Below are 17,589 nucleotides of genomic sequence, written 5' to 3'. Positions count from 1 at the left end.
CCATCCTCACTGCTAACGTTGGCCAGAACGGTGCTGCTCGCTAGCAAAGCCAAGAAGGTGCCCAAGCGATCTGCACTGGTATTTCTGCTGTGCCCTCCCGGAAAACCCCAGTAACGTGGGTGAATTCGTGAAGAATCCTGACCGCTGAAGTGGCACGGGGCTTTGGGACAACACGAGTCTCACCCTGACCATATTTCTGCACACAGACAAGGCGCCATCCCCCTGAGGTCCCTCTGCTGTCACTCCTGTGCAAAGGGCTTCAAACCTCTACGCACAAGACAAGGGCTCATCCACACGAGAGCTGCGCTGGGCTAACCACGTTCACCAACACTGTGTTGTTGGGAGCCACCAGAAGACCATGAGGTGGATGTTTCCTTCCCGCCCCATTCCCCAACTTCTCCTGTTATCCGCCTGCAGGAATACAGAGTGATGGAAAAGCAGGAGCCCTTGCAACTGCCCAGAATGGGACCTGTCACTCCAGGGCCTTCCAAAGTCAACAGTGGCAGTCACTGAGGGAAAAGTATCCAGGCTCTCAGCCACGGAATGAGTCTCCAGGCCCCGATAAAGGAAACAGCCTTAGCCCTCTCTCCCGAAATCCGCCAAGCGCAAATCCAGACACAAAAAGAGGCACTGCCCTATTGCCAGCACCACGTGACAAACGGAGCAGGGCCTTGGCAGGGCGGGATGTTCACAGGGACATCTTGGGACAACCTCCCGCAAGCCAAGACGGGGATCCCAGCACACTGTCGTGGAAAGCCCCAGACCGGAGCGCTGCAGCCCGCTCGGAGCAGGGCAAAAGCAACAGGAGGGAGAAAAAGCCAGTGCAAGTCTGCAGCCCAACACCTCCTGCGAGCCAGGAGGGCAGCGTGACCCCCCTCTGCCTACAACCCGCACTCAGGCTTGACCTGCTCCATGGCGAGAGAAACAGCACTGGGAGCTGCGGATCTAGACGGTTCCTGGCCCCAGTGGCTCCTCACGTACGGGTTGGGGAACACCAGCCATGTGGTCACCTTGCTACGTTCCAGCTCCATCACGAACTTAACTTCTGCCAGAGCTTCTGATCTGCAGCGTTCAGAAGGACACAGGTCTTTGTGCCCCACACGGCTGCCCAACGTCGGCAGAGCATCGATGGTGCCGCGAGCCCCCGGCGTGGGAAGGTCTCTGCAGCCGGGTCTCCGTCCTGGACACGCTCCACGTTGGCCACATTGTGCCCAAAAGAGCCCGGCTGAAGCACGGGAAGGCTCCACTTCATGACCAAGAGGTTGGCACTGCCAACGGGTCACAGCCACGGCGGTGACTGCGGCACAGGCTCTCTCAAGACCTTGGCTTTTGAAACTAGCTTTGGGTAGAAAAACTCTGGCAAGAGGGAAAATTCCCAGGTTCAGAATCCTTCAGACTGCTCAGAAACGGTGCAAAAGACGTTTCAATGAAAAGGGTTTCGTTCCTTGGAAGAAAAACAACTACGACAAAAAAGGCTTAGAAAATGAACCAAGGGCAAAGCTCGTACTCACTGCTTGATTCTGGAGCCAGTGTGCTTGCAAAGCAGGAAAATGCTGCCGCTAACGTAGGCTCCAACATTGTTTAGAGCAACAAATGCCACTGGAAGAACTCCCAAGGTCTTTTGTTCCGCTCTGCTCTGACCTCAGGGCAACTCCCACCACGGCCAAGAGGCGTTGGAGATGGTGCCACCCCTGCAGCGCTGGGACGTGCCGCAGAGCACACGGAGGGGACGGAGAGCGCCGGGCCAGGCCGAGACGGCCCAAGGGCAAAGGCAGGAGCAGCGCCAAGGCGGTTGGGGTTTGCACATCCACACGTCTCTCGTCCTGGGATGTCTCATCACACGAACCGGGCACCCGTTGGGTCACAGGAGGCCACTCGCTGCATATGACACCCAGGACAGGGCCACACTTGGGAAGATGAAAATCGGGAACTCAGGAGGGCAGAAGGGGCTGCGGAGGAAGCCCTTTGCTGCTCCAGCATCCACGCAGCACGGTCGGTTCCTGAGGACAACAGAGGCTCCAGCAGCAGGACGCACCTTTGGCCAGGCTTAGGAAAAATCCAGGATCCAGCATATTCCTTTAAATCCCACTCCCAGCAGAGCTGCTCACCAGGAAGGATCCCTGTTACAGCTGAAGCTAAAAGGGAGCTCTGTGCAGCAAGGAGCTAGAGGAAAGTCAGTGGAGCATCTGACAGCACCGAGACGCCCAGCACTGGCCTCTTTCAGTCCTCTCTAAGCTACCAAGGATAGGGAATGGCTGTGGCGGGAGCCATCCAAGGAGAAACAGCAAGTTCAATCAACCAGAGCCCAGAACTGAGCCAATCTGCCCTCAAACCTAGAGGGGAAGGAGGGAGGGGACCACCTGGGATCCAGCAACCCCTCACTCCCTCCTACACATACCCCTGGCACACACGGCACACACCTATAGGACTGTGCAGCAAGCAGAGGTGCTCACGTTCCTCGTCACAGCTGCCCGAAGGCTCCTTGGCCACGGTCTGGGCTTCACATCACTTAGGGCCTTACCTTATGCTGGCCCAGGGAACTGGGCAACAGAGCTGGGAGAAAGATGGTAGAGGTTTCCCACAGTAAAAGAGCAAATAAAACTGCCAGAAATTTCCTGGTGTCTCAGGAGGAGAAGAAAAAAAACACTTTCAGTTCCAAATGAACTAGAAATTTTCATTTTTCCACTAAGAACTAAAATAGAAACAAAAGGGAGCAAGACAGGCACTATTTTTTGGTGGACGAAGTCAGCAGAAGCTCTCAGCAAAGCTCGATTAACCTATTCAGCCAGACATGGAGTTAAAGCAACTTAAGCCAACTACATCAGACTGGTGAATGGGGACAGGGCCAGTCTGTCAAAACCAAAGCGCAGGAACAGCCCATTAGCGGGTAAAGCCTCGTCCGGGCAGAGCCCCCTCCAGCAGCAGAGATCTTGGGCCAAAACTGCCTTTTCCTTTTGTTTCGTCTCCTCTGCCCTCAGCTGAACTGAAAATTCAGTCCATGCCCACACGTGTGTTCCCAGGGAGATCAGGTCCAAGCAAGTGAACGGCTGAAACTCAACTCACAGATGTTAATCCTCCAAGTGGAGACTCTCACAAACAAGTGATTTTCCTTCCTAGTAATCTCGGAGGATTTAGATAGAGCAGGGAAAGCCAATTTATTCTTGTTCAATGCTCTTCCTACCCTGCGGATCATATGCAGATAAGCCCAGCACCTGCCTCTGTTTCGTTCTGCAGTAAATTCACCGGATCCATCACAACTGCAAAAAAACCCACCCCGGTGGAGTCCCACGCCTGATTTCATGCAGCAGAAGGGGCTGCACGGGCTGCGGGTGCAGCAGAGCATCAGCTCCCCTGGGAGCTGGCGGGAAACACAACGCCGACCTCCACAGCGGAGCCCCAGTTTCGGATTAATGAATTTGCATTTTCAGCAGCAACCTACGCTTCCCAGCATCGCCCGAACCCAGAACCGCCGCTTTGCCTTCGACGTGCCCTGCCACCCAAAGCCAGTCCCTGCCATTCGACTGCACGGGGACGGCAGCTCCTTGGTGCAAAGACACCGAGCGGGTGGACGGGCAGAGACGGAGCCAGCGCCAATATCCAACAGGAAGAAACCAAAGCCAAGTGCAGCAAGGAGCTACCAGCTGCCCTGCAGCCCTGGATTTCCAAGGCAAGGGCCACTGGTTTCTGAGAGTGGCCTGAAGAGCTGCCCTAATGCAGCCATTTCGCAGCGCTCAGCACCCACTCGACTCTCTCAACACCCCTCAAAGGGGGTTCCCCGAGTCCCCTCTTCATGTTGGAGGACTCTCAATGCAGCATCTCGCATGAGCACTCACCAAATCACACCAGGAGGAGGAGGAGGACAACCCTCTGGAGACCACGGCCACGTGCGGGTCTAGCGGATCTGGCAATACATCCGATGGAGATTCAGGCAACTCCCGCAGGCGCAGATGCCTAAGTGGAAGTTCTTCAGTTCTGCCAAATTAGCCTGGAAACCTCATTACTCCCCAATGCTCTTCCTATGACCTTTCCAGAGCTTCCTGCCGGGCTGGGAATACCATGCGGATGGTCTCTCAGCTTGCTCCAGGGTCTGCGGATGGCGCTGGAAAGGGAGGTGGCGTTTGCAGAGGTAAAAGCAGAGCCTGCCGGCACACACGCTCTCCCTCCCAGGCTCACCTTGCTCTGGGGCTCAAGTTTTGGGTTTTGTTCCAGTTAAGCCCATTGCCCTCCGTGGTGACCAGATCTGGAAGGAACACAGGACATTTCTGGGTGCCCCAGTCAAGCTTCAGCCTTGTCCTCCACGTGCCCTGTCTGCACCTCATCCCTGGAGTCCCAGCCCTGCTCTGCTTCATCCCCTGGCGCGGCTCCCGGATGAGCTCGGCCTCTGCAGAGCTCTCCGAACACTCCAGAGGGCATTTTCCAACCTTCAGCCACCGGCCGGCTCAGCAAACCATACAAAATGGGAGACTTTGGGGCCAAAAAAAAAAAAAAAAGACAGCTCCAAGGAGTAAATTAACAGGCCAACTCCCAACAGGCGCACACGGCTGTTGTTGGGCAAGGAGACAATACGGAAACAATCAGAGCTCTGTTGTGCTGCCCCTCCGAGGAGCTGCAGAGGAGCCAGTTGCCGATCCAGCTCCAGCAGAAGCCTTGGAGGGCGCTGGGCCCGGCTCAAAGCGCTCCCTGCTCTTTCCCAGCGCCGCTTCCAGCTGCGCAGCCCACGGGGGAACAACCTGCAGCGCCGTGCGCACAGGGCTGGGCAGAGGGGGAACTAGAGACGTGTCGGGAGACGGAGCGATTCCCGGCTCCCGGGGAGACGGAGCGAGCAGAGAGGTGGTCCCAGGGGGAACGGGGCTTTGGATCCCACCATGGCCAGGAGATGGAGGTTGGGAAGCGCGGGCAGGGCTGCAGACGCTGTCCCTGCGGGGCAGAACCACGGAGCGTCTCCGTGCTAAAGCCCATGCTCCCGTTTCCAGGCTAAGCCCCGCGCTCCCGTTTCCACGCTAAGCTCCGTGCTCCCGTTTCCACGCTAAACCCCGTGCTCCCGTTTCCACGCTAAGCCCCGCGCTCCCGTTTCCACGCTAAGCCCCAGGCTCCCGTTTCCACGCTAAGCCCCAGGCTCCCGTTTCCATGCTAAGCCCCGCGCTCCCATCTGCCTCCCTCACTCCGGGGCGATGCAGAGGGAAGCGGAATGAGAGGAACGGGGCAGCACAGGCCGCTGAGGTCCCTTCCTCGCAGCGTCTCCTCCGGGAGCCGCGTTGCCACCGGCAGCATCTCCGGGGCCTGCGCCCGCATCCCCTGGCTTCGCCCCCTGCCACGCTGCAAAACATCCCCTTCCTCTACACAGCTGCTCCGTCCATAATCCCTCCCCTAATGGGAAAGCAGCCAGGAAAGGGGAATCAAAACCCTAATTACACCCCAGTAGCTCCGCGGCACCCTGACGATCTGCTAGGACTTTATTGACGGAGTTGCAACAGGGCTGATGAAATAAGGAGGAAACTGCCAAGGCTCTATGTGCTCCAAACACCTCCCCAGCGGCAACTGGTGGAAATCCTGTGTTTGCTCAGCATGCAGCAAAAATTAACGTGTGTCCTTGCCCCTCTGCATCTCCTCTCCCCGTGAGGTCCCAACACCTGCAGGACACGGTCACCAGCCCCCAGGACAGAACGCAAAGTGCCCTGTGTGGCACCAAACCAATAATTTTATCACACAGCATCAGACAAACAAGTTTTGGGATGGTGCTGGAAGAGGCAACAGGTAAATGTTAAGTTATCATGCAAGTGCCTTACCCATGGTGGCCTCACCTTGAGCAAAACCAACCGGCTGGTTTCATTTTCTTGCCTATTTGCAACCCGGCTTTGATGATCACAGGGGAAAAATTCGTAAACTGCAGATCGGGTTTCAAACAGAGAGGGCAAAAGCGGAACATAACAAGTAAACAATGCTAAAAAATGATGAAATCTTGCAGAATACCTACTAGAAAACATACATTTGCACACTATTGCCTAGTCTGGCATGAGGGACAGCAAAAATGTTGGCATTTTTGCTTCTCTACCTTACTGATCTTGCAGCCCTCAGGAACTCTATTACTGTGAGCAGTCATGAAACCTGTTTGCAAATTTTTATCTTTCATCAGAAATTTCTCAAACGAGAGTAATGTAAGCTTGAAGACCTTAATGAAAATCTTGCTTTTGCAACCCAGAGCAAAGCTCTTTATAAAACCCACTGAAGACGGTCTGTCTCCACGCAAGTTTTAACCTGACAGTGTCCCTTTTGCACAGCCTCCAAAAGCGATGAATAATGCATGGCTCGGGTAAAGCAGCAATATAATATTCACTAATGGTTACCATAACAGAGAAGCACGGGCTGGGAATAAGTAATTTATTAACCCCGAACCGTGTTGCTGCTTGAACGGAGCGCACAGCTCGGCTCCGGGTTCCCCGCACGCGGTTTGCTCGGGAAGCGGAGCCAGGGCGCAGCCAGGGCTAAGGGCTGAGACCCCTCGCGCTCATCTCACCTCTCAGACTCACCCCCCATAACAGCAGGGCAGGAGCAAGATGCTGAAGGGGGAGGGAGAATTTGTCTGCTGGCGAGGCTGGAGGGCGACCACCAGGCCACTGAGTTCACCTCTTCTTTCTCCTCCTCCTCCTCCTCCTCCTCCTCCTCCTCCTCATCCTCCTCCTCATCCTCGGCAGGGGAGGACGGGGGCCCGCAGAGCAGACATGGGAACACAGGGATGCTCCCAGCGCCCAACCACCCATGGGGAGCCCACAGCCCCGGCGCCCGCCTCGGGCTCCGGCCGCCTTCCCAGGAGTGCCAAAATCCGGCCGGAGCCTCTTCTTGCAGCTCCCCCCATCCTTCCCCCAGGCTGGATTCCTGCCTAATTGAGTATTTATTTATTCCTGCATTTTCCCAGCTCTTCACACACACTCGCGCACGGGAGGAGGGAGGGAGAAGCCCACGCAGACTCCCAAGGCGGACCCGAAAACGCTCGGAGCGGGGCTGCCCAACGGAGAACCGGGACGGAAGCGGCAAACGGCGCCAGGAGGAGGCAGGAGAGGAGAGGAGCTCGCGCAGCATCGCCCACCCCTGCGGCTTTGCATCCAGGGGGATTAAAAAGAGCTGGAAACCGGGGCCGCTGCTCCAGCGCACCACATCTCACCCTGCATTTAGAGCACCCTAAGACCCAGCTGAAAACCAGGGCCGAAGCACCGCGGGTGGAAACGCCAGCGCGGCCCGCGCTGCTCACACGAGCGCAATTTTGCGCACAGCAGTTACTGGTGTCACCTCCCTGTCGGCTCCGACACCTTCACGCGGAGCCAAATGCCATCAGAGGCGGCTCTGACTTTTGCATTAACATTTTAGAGCGTGTCACGATTTTTGTTTCATAGAGCAATTACGCTGGTGGTCACGGGTGCGAAACCGACGTTCCCAGAAATCCTGAAGAGACAGCGGCTACAGCCAGTGCCTCTATCACTACCCTCCATAAACCAAAAAACACAGGATTTTTGCTCACCTCGTCAACGTCACCACTTTGTTAGATCTCAAGAGACGGAGGAGTAGACAAGGCAGAGAGGAGGACGGGGCCCCTTGGATCTGCCGTTGTTGCTCCTGACACCATAGGAGCGATTCCAGCTTTGGAACGTGCCCTCCGGACGGCAATAAGGGCTGCATTGTTTTCAGGAAGGAAGCACCTGGGCCAGGTCAGCGAAGCTTCCCGTTAATTAGGAGGTCGCTGGAAAAAAATCAGGCTCTCCCAACTCCAACATTGTGTCCTCTCGCCTTCTGTTAACTCCTTGAAACCTCCCGAGACGGATGACTCCGGATCGGGGCAATTCCCAAGCTACTTGTGCAAGTGCTGAACGTCCCTCCCGGGGGACAGGAAAGGCGGCACCAGCTTCTTGCACCCAGGGAAGATGGAGAAGTGTGAAAGAAACAGCCAGGAGGGAGAGGAGAAGAGAAGGAAATCTATGAAATCTCCCAGAGACACCGTTGTGGGGTCTCCACACCAAATCCCAGTATCCGAAAAAAGGCTGCATCTCCATTAAGCAAGATACTAGCAGGAAAGATGTTAATCTTTCCAACATCAGCAAAGTGCTGGATAAGCTTCCAAGTCTTTCCAATCCTGTTAGGTCCCAGGCGGGCCCCACTAGGCAGATGGAGGGCCCAGGGCTCCGGGAAGGTTCATGGGGTTTTGTTTTCCCCCAAAAGCACTCCTGGAAACAAAAAATGACAAATTCCAAGAGCTCCAAGCTCTGCCTGGGACAGGCAACCTTTGCTGTCCCTGCATCTTGTATAGGGCGATCCTCAGGGCACTTTGTCCCATCTCCTTCATACTCGGCCTCCTCGGATCCCTGTCCTTCCCTGACTATTCCCAACCCTGGCCTATTCCTACTACATTATTTTTGAGATATGTACTCAATATCCCCAGTACAACCTCACTACACATCATTTTCCATCCTCTTCCCCACCAAACTGGTGATTTTCCCTGCTCTTCTGACCGCTGCTGCCCATCAAACCAATCCCACACATCCCAAGCTGGCTCCAATCCAGGGAAATCTGCTGTCCGTGCCAGGACAGCTCCTGCCCTTCCTTGCACCGCCGACTCTGGACCGGAGCGAGGCCCCATATTAAATTACAGCAAATTAAACCAACACGCAGGGAGACGTTTTCCCCTCATTTGGGACCTAACCGAACTGGGAAAGCCAGGAAAAACGTCTCCTACAACAAGTAGGCCACGGATAAAAGCTCCCTGCGGCGGGAACCCTGGCAGGCCCGGGAACGGCTTGACCGCGCTCCGATCCTTCCTCCCCGCCACTCCAGTCGAGCCCTTTTTGTTTCGGCTTGTTTTAAATTTGAAACATGCTCCGAATTGGAGCCAAAAGCCTTTTTTATGCTAAAGAGAAACTGAAAGTCTCGCGGCTCTGGCAAGCAGCGCCCCAGAGCAAAACTGGGGCTGCAGGGGAAAAAGCAGCCGCGAAGGGAAGGGGGAATCTCATCCTCCCCCGGAGCAGCGGGGGGACACGGGAAGCTTGGAAGTGCTTAAATGGCGAAAGGGGTGGGAAAAGTACGGACAGGGAGGCCAGGATGTTTAAGGTTTGTTTTTAAATCCCTGCCAATGACTTTCCATTCTGCGCCAAGAGTGAAGAGAACCGCTTTGATGTGAAAAGAAAAAAAAATAAAAAAAAGAGAGAGAAAAAAAATGAAAAAAAAAAGATACACAGATTCTTGGCTCCTTTAAATGATATAGATGACAAAGGAGGGAACTACGGAGAAAATTAACACAGAGCAGCTCTGCTGACAGCGACATTTTAAAATCTGCCCCTTTCTTTTGAATAAAAAAGGAATTTGGAGGGGGCCGATTGGGAAATAGTAATTATGAACGTCTACGCATGGCAGCACCCGCGGGCACACGGCCCTCTCCTGCTCAGCACCTCCCGCCAGCTGCCACCAGCGCCCGAGCGTCCCCTGCGCATTCCCCACTTCCATCCCCTGCACTTTCCTGCCTTGCGTCCCCTGCACTTTCCCCCTTGTGTCCCCGCTCCTCCCGGGGCAGGGGGACGATGCCTGGGGCTCCAGATGTGACCCCGCCACCCTTTGCTGTGTGCCAGACCTCCCACTTCCGAGCTGGCCTCTGCTCTTCTATTTATACACCCATCCCAGTGGTCCGTTGCTTTCCTAACCGTTGCCAGACGCTGAGCCGGCCCTGGGGTTTTTCCTCCTCCTCCTCCGGGCCCTTCGGATCCTGTCTCCCTGCTGACCTCCCCGTCCTCGGCAGCCTGGAGCAGGGATGGCTCTTCCAAGCAGCCTGATTTATGAGCCCAACTACTGTGCTGCGAGCGGAGCCGGGGAAGGGTCCAGCAAGAGCGCGAGCTGGGCGGGAAATTGGGAAAAGGGGCAGGGAGCTGAGCCTGTTTCCACACGGAGAGCTCGCGAGTGCAAACTGCACAAGGAGCTGCAAGCAGAAACCTGTGCAAAAAGAGCATGGTCTGGTTGTCCCTACGGGGTCCTCCACGCACACAAGGAAATACACTGCCACGAACACCCAATCCCAGCAAATCTCAGCTCCTGGCAGAGGGGCGGACAGAGGCACCGGGATTAGGCCTGGCCCACGGACACGCAACGAAGTCGCCCAGAAACGGGGCCTCTTCCCGGATGCACCGAGGGCAGGAGCTCCCACAGCTCCGAGGAGGGAGCAGCGAGCTCCATCCCCGCACAGTCCCTCCTGCAACGCCCACTCGCTCCCAGCTACGTTCCCATGCGGCAGGGCGCTATTTATAGGGATCCAGGCAGCTAATTATAGATGGCAGCAATCAAAGCAAAAGGAGGCAAATGCCTCTCAGTATAATTGCACTTGCCACTCACACAGCCTGGACACCGTCCACCTTTCTGGCTACATCATCTTCCCCGGCACTGCTTTTGCCGCAGCTCCCATATATCCCTATGGGAAGCTCCCGGCTCTCCTCGCTGCAGACGGGGAGGACTCGCCGGGGACCCACCGAGGGCTTTAGCAGGAGGTTTTAGACCTTACACAGCTTGGGACAAAGAGGGTGCCAACCTTCAATGCCACTCGGGGCATTTCCCCCTGGACAAAACGTGCTGGGACGCAGCCGGGCTGGTTTTGCATCCTGGCACGGATCCTTTTCTTCATTCCAAGTTATCCCCCCAGTGGAGCAGAGCTGCGTCCATGGGGCCCAGGGACTTTGTGCTCTCCAGCCTCGCTGCTCCAAAGGTGCCAAAGGTCTCAGCTTCTCGTGGACGGTTCTTCCTTTGCCAAAACGAGTCCCTGGACACATTTGCCGAGGGCTGGGAAACCAAGTCGTGGGAGCGCCGTGCGCGGCGGCGGCATCCGTGACTGTCCCCGTGCCGGCAGCAGCAAGGCTGGCGCGTGGAGCTGAACCACCTCTGCGCCCACCAGAGTTTGGGAGCGAGGAATTCCGGCAGGTCGGAGCAGGCTCAGCTCAGGCAGGGCTGCCGGGAACGGCCTGCTGGCAAGTTCCCCAAATAGCTTCAGTTTTAGGTAGGGGGAAGGGGGCGGAGGGGCCGTTGTGCTTCGGTTTCCCAGAGTCCAGGCGAGCCCTGTTTGTGCTGCTCCCGCACAAGGCCACAATTTTCACAAGAACAATATCCTGCTTGGAGAAGGGAGCCACAGGAGACCCCGGCACAGGGAGCTTGGCAGGGCTCAGCCCGGGTCCACAGAGACGAGTGGTCGCAGCACCAAAAGCTACACGTGATCATCAGTATCATGAATTCCAAGCTCCCCACAGAGCCCACGGAGCAGCCAGCGCACGGAGAGCGGGAGGCAGGATCCCCGCTTAGGCTTGCGAGGCTGCCGGACTCTCCCACGGCAGGGACAAGGCAGCAGCGTAGAGGGAGGCCTCGGGATAACCCGCTCCGTGATCCCGGGATCCCTCGGCCCACGCTGCGATCCCGGCGCTCCGGGGCAGAGGCTGAACTCTCCTGAAGCAGGGAAGGGAGACGTCGACACCCGGGGCAGCGGCAGCCCCTCCGGGCTCGCAGCGGAGGCTGCTTCCGCGCGCTTCCTACACTGCCATTCCCAACCAGGAACGCCTCGCTGGGGAGAGACGGATTTTGCTTTTCAAGGTGAAAATGCAGAAGAGGAAGGAAGGGAAGCGGCCGAGGAGCAGTGGAATGAGGCAGTGAAAACACCCTGCCAGTGCAACACATGGGAATCGGGCGATATTTGGGGCTCTGCTGAAGGAGGAGATTCCTCCTTCAGGGCAGCTGCCAGCTGGATGCATCCCGGCCGTTTCCAAGAGCGGCACAGGGAAAGGGAGCGGGAGAAGCCCTGTTTTGGGGTCCCTGTGCCCGGCTCGAAAGCAGCTGTGCCCTTTGCGCGCACGGAGCTGGCTCGGACACACGACAGGAAAATAAACACAGCGGCTCCGAGCAAGGCAGGGGGGACCCTGGGCCGGCACCGCCTGCCTCCCCCCGCGCTTGTACCGAGCGCGGGAATTGCCAAAGCCACAGGATTAATGTCTAGCAGGTCCGAGCCACAGCAATCCAACCCCCTCCCACAACCGTCTGGGAGGTCCACGGCCGCGCGGGGGGCGACACGAGGGGCTGCAAAGGGGACCCCACACGGCCAAAGCAAGGGAAACGCACCCAAGGGAAATGCACCCAAGGGAAACGCACCCAAGGGAAACGCACCCAAGGGAAGCGAAACGAAGCGTGGAGCGGGGCCAGGCTGATGCCCTGGCGCGCTCGGCCCCATTGATGCCTTTTCCCGCGTGCTCTTGTGCTTCCCGGGCAGGAAACAGGAGCTGCAGACGAACCCGGACGCACTCCCTGCGCCCCCAGCCTCGCCAAGCGCGGGTCCAACCAGCGCTTTGCTGTTTCCCAGGGTTTCCCTTTCCTCGCGCACACAAGCCCAAGGGCCCTTGGCTAATTCCCACTGCACGTGCCTTATTTTGGCACCAAAATTCCCAGGTTTGGAGCAGGTCTGTGCCCACTACAACCATCCCCCAGGGACTCTGTGGCCTCAGCAGCGCCCCCAGGCCGACGGGCGCCCTCGACCTGCAAAGTCCTCCCAGTTCCACCCAACAACCTTCGCCGCAGGCCAGAGAGCACTGGCCAAAGCCCTCGTGCCGGGGGGTCCGGCTGCTGCTTGCCCCAGCTGCAGAGCCCCCTTGCAGAGCACTGCCCGTCTCAGGGGGCCTATTCATTTCTCCTCGCAGAGTTTTTCCTGCTATCTGAGAGCAGCCGAAAGCAGAGAACAGCTGCGCGGCGCAGGACAACGGCGGGATGCGCCCAAAGCGAATGGAGCCTGGAGAAGTGTCCCTCAGACAGAAACGGGAGGAGAGGAGCCCCTCAGAGGAAACCCCAGGGAGATGAGTCCCTTGCATCTCCTCTGATTCACAGCAGGGACCGCAGCAGATCCGACTCCTCTCCCTGCCTCCTGGGTCCCATCCAGAGAGGCTCAGCACCTCCCCAGATAGCCACGGCCCCGGCCGGCGGGTCAAGGGCTCTCCCTGGAAAAGATCCTGGCAGGAGTGGGCTTAGCACTGCCGGGGGGGCTCCAGTGGAAACTTCCATTGCGTTGCATGCAATTCCCCTGGGGCCGGCCCGGAGCCGCGCGAGATACCCGACCTGCTGCAAAGGGGGCTTAAAACAGGGAGCAGGAGCGCGGGGCAGCCCCGTGGGTGCAGAGCCACCAAGGAGGGACACGGGGAGCCACTTCCCAGCCGGACCCGCAAGGTCTGAGAGTGGACACTCCTCGGGATCCTTTCCCGCACACAGAAAGGATCATCCCTGTGCATCCTTCCCCACCAGCCTGTCCTCGCTCCTCACAATGCACAAGCCCTGCTCCTGTGCTTGGGGCTGCCGCCCGCGCGCCGGGGCTGGACGGAGCACACGGCACCTTCAGAAGAGCCGCCGGGAAGAGCGGCGCGGAGGCCGGGACGTGCTCCCGGGAAAGGTCAGCAGGGTATTTTTACACGGTGTGTCAGGCCCCGGCGGGAGGGCAGAGCAGCCACCGTCCCCTCCATCTATGGCCTTGGCCAGATGCTCCCGGCCCTCCTCCCGCGGGATGCTTTGCCTCCGAGCGCTCCATGCCAGGCACCACGCATCGCTCCATGGATGCTCCCTCTGGCACAGGCCTGGAGAAGCTTTCTGTTCTGGTAAGGCAGGTTGTGACCCTCAAAGGCCAGAATCTGGAGGCAGAATCATAGAATCGTTATGGTTGGAAAAGATCTTCAAGATCATCGAGTCCAACCGTAAAGCGGAGCAGGACCTGGAGGGCTGCAAAGGGACCAGTTCAGCAGTAAGAGCAGCTCGTTCCAGCACCAAGACCACTAAAAGGGCTAAAATCTCCCCAGATCTGTGGGTTTCACCCAAGACATTATGTCTCTCTGCCAGAGGAGGGTCATCACGTTGCTTACTGGCTTCGATATCCTGCAATTTTAGGGATCTCACCCAAATGATCTAGCCAAAACTGAAGAGCCAGCACCAGTCCTGGGCCGCCTCTCCACCTTCCTCTGCTAGGTCAAACCTCGTCCTTGCAGGTGTGCAAAAACGGTACAAAAAGCGTGCAAAAAGCAGCCCGTGAGCCACGGCAGGGCTCCAGCGTGGCACGCTGCCAGCACCACGGTATCTCGCGCTCCCCTGGACACCAAGCCACAGTCCACACATTCACATTACTGTTTTTGTTTGTTTTTCCATGTTTTCCCTTTAAAGCCCTGCCAGCCCAGGAGGTGCCTGCAGGACTGTGCTGTGACCTTTCTGCACGGTCTCTGGTGACATTCCCCACCGGCACGGGGGAGCCGGGAGCTCCAAGGCACTCGGGATCTGCTCCTGTCTGGACGCGCCGCAGCCGGCGCGGGTCCTGCCTGGGCTGCAAAGCAGTGAAACAGGTTTAGCACCATCCTTTCCCTCTCCTCTGCCACCTTGCTCAGGTTGGAGCGTTTCCCTAGCCAGTGGCACGCTGCTTTCCTGCCACTGTAGCACAGGGAACGTCACCGCAGCAAGAAGCCGGGTTGCAGAGATATTAAAAACGTATTAAAAGCCTCCGCAGCTCTCAAGATGTTTAAATTATTTAGGGCACTTGGACCAATCCCAAGAGAAAATAAACAAACAAAAACGGGCATGAAACTCGAGAAGCGTTCTTTCTGCTTCCAGGCGCAGGCACGAATTCACGGATCCCGCGGTCCCGCAGAGTCGGGTTCTCCGCAGGGAGCGGAGGTGCCGTCGGCAGAGCCGGAGCGCGGGCGGTTGGACCGCGGCACCCGTGCAGGGCTCCGACGGGGTCCGAGCCGCGTCCCGGGGAGCCTCCCCTCCGCACCACGCGTGTCCCTGCATGTCCCTGCCAGCCTCCCCTCTGCACCACGCGTGTCCCTGCACGTCCCTGCCAGCCTCCCCGCCCAGGCGGATCCCGGCACGCGGGCAGGAGGCTGCACGCAGCCAGCGCGGCCACCGCACGCCCTCCCGGGGCCCTTCGGCTGCAGGGGACGAAGCTGCAGCCCCGGGTTGTCGCCGCGGGGCCACGTTTCAGGCTCGACAGCCCCTCTGGGCAAATGGGGGAGTTTGCCTTCCTTTCCTCTCCCCAGTCCCTGTTTCACAGAGGAAGGAAGGAGGGAAGGAAGCTCCCTCAAAGCAGCACGGATAACGGATAACCACATCCCAGGGAAGGCGTTCCACCTGACCTACTTTCCACGGGCACTGCTACAGAAGTGCCTAGTCCTCAGAAACAACCAAGACAACCCACTACTACCAAATCCCAACTGGCACTGAGGAAAGGAGCATTGGGGACATGGGGACAGGATGCCATGGAACCCCTCCGATGCTCTCCCGCCAGCACTAGCTCTATAGGCAGCGCTCTCCCGCTCCCATTTAACACCAAAACCAAGCCAAGTTTCTCCCCAGGGAGCCCGCAGTCCTCCGCACACCCACTCACCTCTTACACAAGCCTGGCCTGCTTTAAGTCACACCCGGAGAGTAAATCCCGGCACCATTCCAGCAGGGAACAGACTCCTGCTGCAATGGGCTCTTCCCAAGATGTCCCCGGCAGGACATCCACATCTGGAATATTGTGTCCAGTTCTGGGCTCCACAGGACAAGAGGGATGTGGAGCTGCTGGAGAGAGTCCAGTGCAGGGCCACAAGGATGATCAGGGGCCTGGAACATCTGCCCTATGAGGAGAGGCTGAGGGAGCTGGGCCTGTTCAGCTGGAGAAGAGAAGGCTGAGAGGGGACCTGAGCAGTGTCTAGAAGTACCTCAAGGGAGGCAGTGAGGAGGATGGTGCTGGTCTCTTTTCAGTGGTGGCCACCGACAGAACTGGAGGTAATGGCCACAGACTGAAACACCCAAAGTTCCACAAGAACTTAAGGAAAAAATTCTTAACAGTGAGGGTGACAGAGCAGTGGAACAGGCTGCCCAGAGAGGTTGTGAGTCTCCTTCTCTGGAGATCTTCAAACCCGCTTGGATGCAGTCCTGTGCCACGTGCTCTAGGTGACCCTGCGTGTGCAGGGGGTTGGACTAGATGATCTCTAGAGGTCCCTTCCAACCTTAACGATTCTATGATTCATTCTATGATTCTAGGATGGGAGAGGTGACCCCGGGCTGCGGCACGGCCAGCCCGGCCCCTCCGCGGCGCTGAGCACGCACCACTCACCATCTCGTCCAGGGCGTAGCGCAGCAGCCCGTGCTCGTAGAGGATGAAGAAGCGGCGCTGCCATTTCTGCAAGGGAAGACAGCAATGCTGGTTACCACAGCGCCCAACCCCTCCAGGAGGAGCCAGAGGGGAGCAGGGCTGCTAGGGGCTAAACCAGGGCAAGGTGACGAGGACATGTGCGGAAAAAAGGCAGGGAAGGCCTTCATACCTGGGGACTTCAGGTGACAACGTGACGCAGGGACCACCAAAATGGCAGCTGCAAAGGACAGAGGCCGGGAAGCTGTCCAAAAGCAGAGGGGACCCCCCAAATACTGCAGCACCCAGTCCTAAAGGCTGATGAATATTGGTAAAGCTCTTCTGCCAGGCCATGCTGGTTCCCACAGAAAAGCTTTGGCAACCCTGGCACTGCCAACAACCACTCGGGGGGCTGCAGAAGTGACACTCGCTGCCTGACACCTATGACTGTACATGGACGGATGTCAGGCGCTGTGCAGGGCCACAGTCGGTACCTCGGCTCGATTTGAGGGTGGTTTTGCCTCCGGAGGCAGCTCTGCTCGAGCCATCCTGCCTCCATTGCTGATGCCAGCCTTTCCCCAGCGCCGCGCTGGCACTGCTGTTTGTGCAGCCGCACAGCAAAACAGATCAGAGAACCGATCTGGCTGGAAAACTGCCCTTTTTTTTTTGTACATGCCAGGTTGTTTTTCAGCCAAGAGCAAAAACTGGTCGAGCAGGCTGAAATAAAAAGGTCCTAGATTCATAGCCCCAGTGCAGCAATTCTTATCTTGCTTTTCTCAGGCCTTCAGGCAAAGTCCAAAGTGCCCAGGGACAAGCAAAACGACAGAGGATCCCGAGGACCTCCGCAGGTCCCAGCTTAGCAGGCAGCCTCTGCTCCAGGCTTGTACATGGCTCTGCACACAGCGATGTTGACTCGCAGAGCAAGGAACAGAGCAGCACAGCCTGCAGCCCACCAGCCTAAAACTCTTCCCATCAACACAGCACATTTTGGGCCAGCCAGTGCAAATGGTGTGGGGTTATCAAAAAACAGCAGCAGCAAGAAATATAACAGCACGGTCTGAATCCCACTGGCTATTCCCAGCATGGTTCAAGCAAGGCGCCGGGAGAGGAGCCAGGAAGAAGGAGACGGAGCCCTGCTGATGCACATGGCTGGAAACATCTCCCCGTGGCCAGGTTTGCACAAGGGGCCGGGTGGCAGCCCACGTCCCACCCTGCAGGGAGGGCAAGGCTGGGCCTTCAGCGCTCCTCCTGGCAGCCCTTCCCTTCCCGCTCGCCCCGCGGCCCCTGCGGGGACGGGGCTGCCTCACTTACCCGGGAGCGGTGCACGGGGTTGTCAAAGTCCGTTCCTTCGGGGGCCAGCAGCAGCCAGCCGCCGTAAATGGGTTTGGCCTGCAACGAAACAGCACAGCACGGTCAGCCCGAGCAGCGGAGGGAAACAGCTCACGTTG

General features: G+C 57.8%; 1 protein-coding gene across 7 annotated transcripts in view; it reads right to left on the bottom strand.

The window, feature by feature from the left end:
- Positions 1–17,589, bottom strand: part of MPRIP (myosin phosphatase Rho interacting protein) — an 81,173-nt gene that overhangs the window by 51,456 nt on the left and 12,128 nt on the right. For all 7 annotated transcript variants that reach the window (XM_088527765.1, XM_088527766.1, XM_088527768.1 and 4 more), the window contains exons 2-3: positions 17,453–17,530; positions 16,127–16,192 (exon numbers count right to left, since the gene is read on the bottom strand). In XM_088527765.1, the coding sequence (XP_088383891.1) occupies positions 16,127–16,192; positions 17,453–17,530 (144 nt within the window). The remainder of the gene's footprint in view (positions 1–16,126; positions 16,193–17,452; positions 17,531–17,589) is intronic.

This window comes from Tinamus guttatus, unplaced genomic scaffold, assembly GCF_059628265.1.
Source record: "Tinamus guttatus ecotype Peru unplaced genomic scaffold, ASM5962826v1 Tinamus_guttatus_pri_ptg000291l, whole genome shotgun sequence".
NCBI lineage: Eukaryota > Metazoa > Chordata > Aves > Tinamiformes > Tinamidae > Tinamus > Tinamus guttatus.
This window is presented reverse-complemented; position numbering and strand designations above follow the sequence as displayed.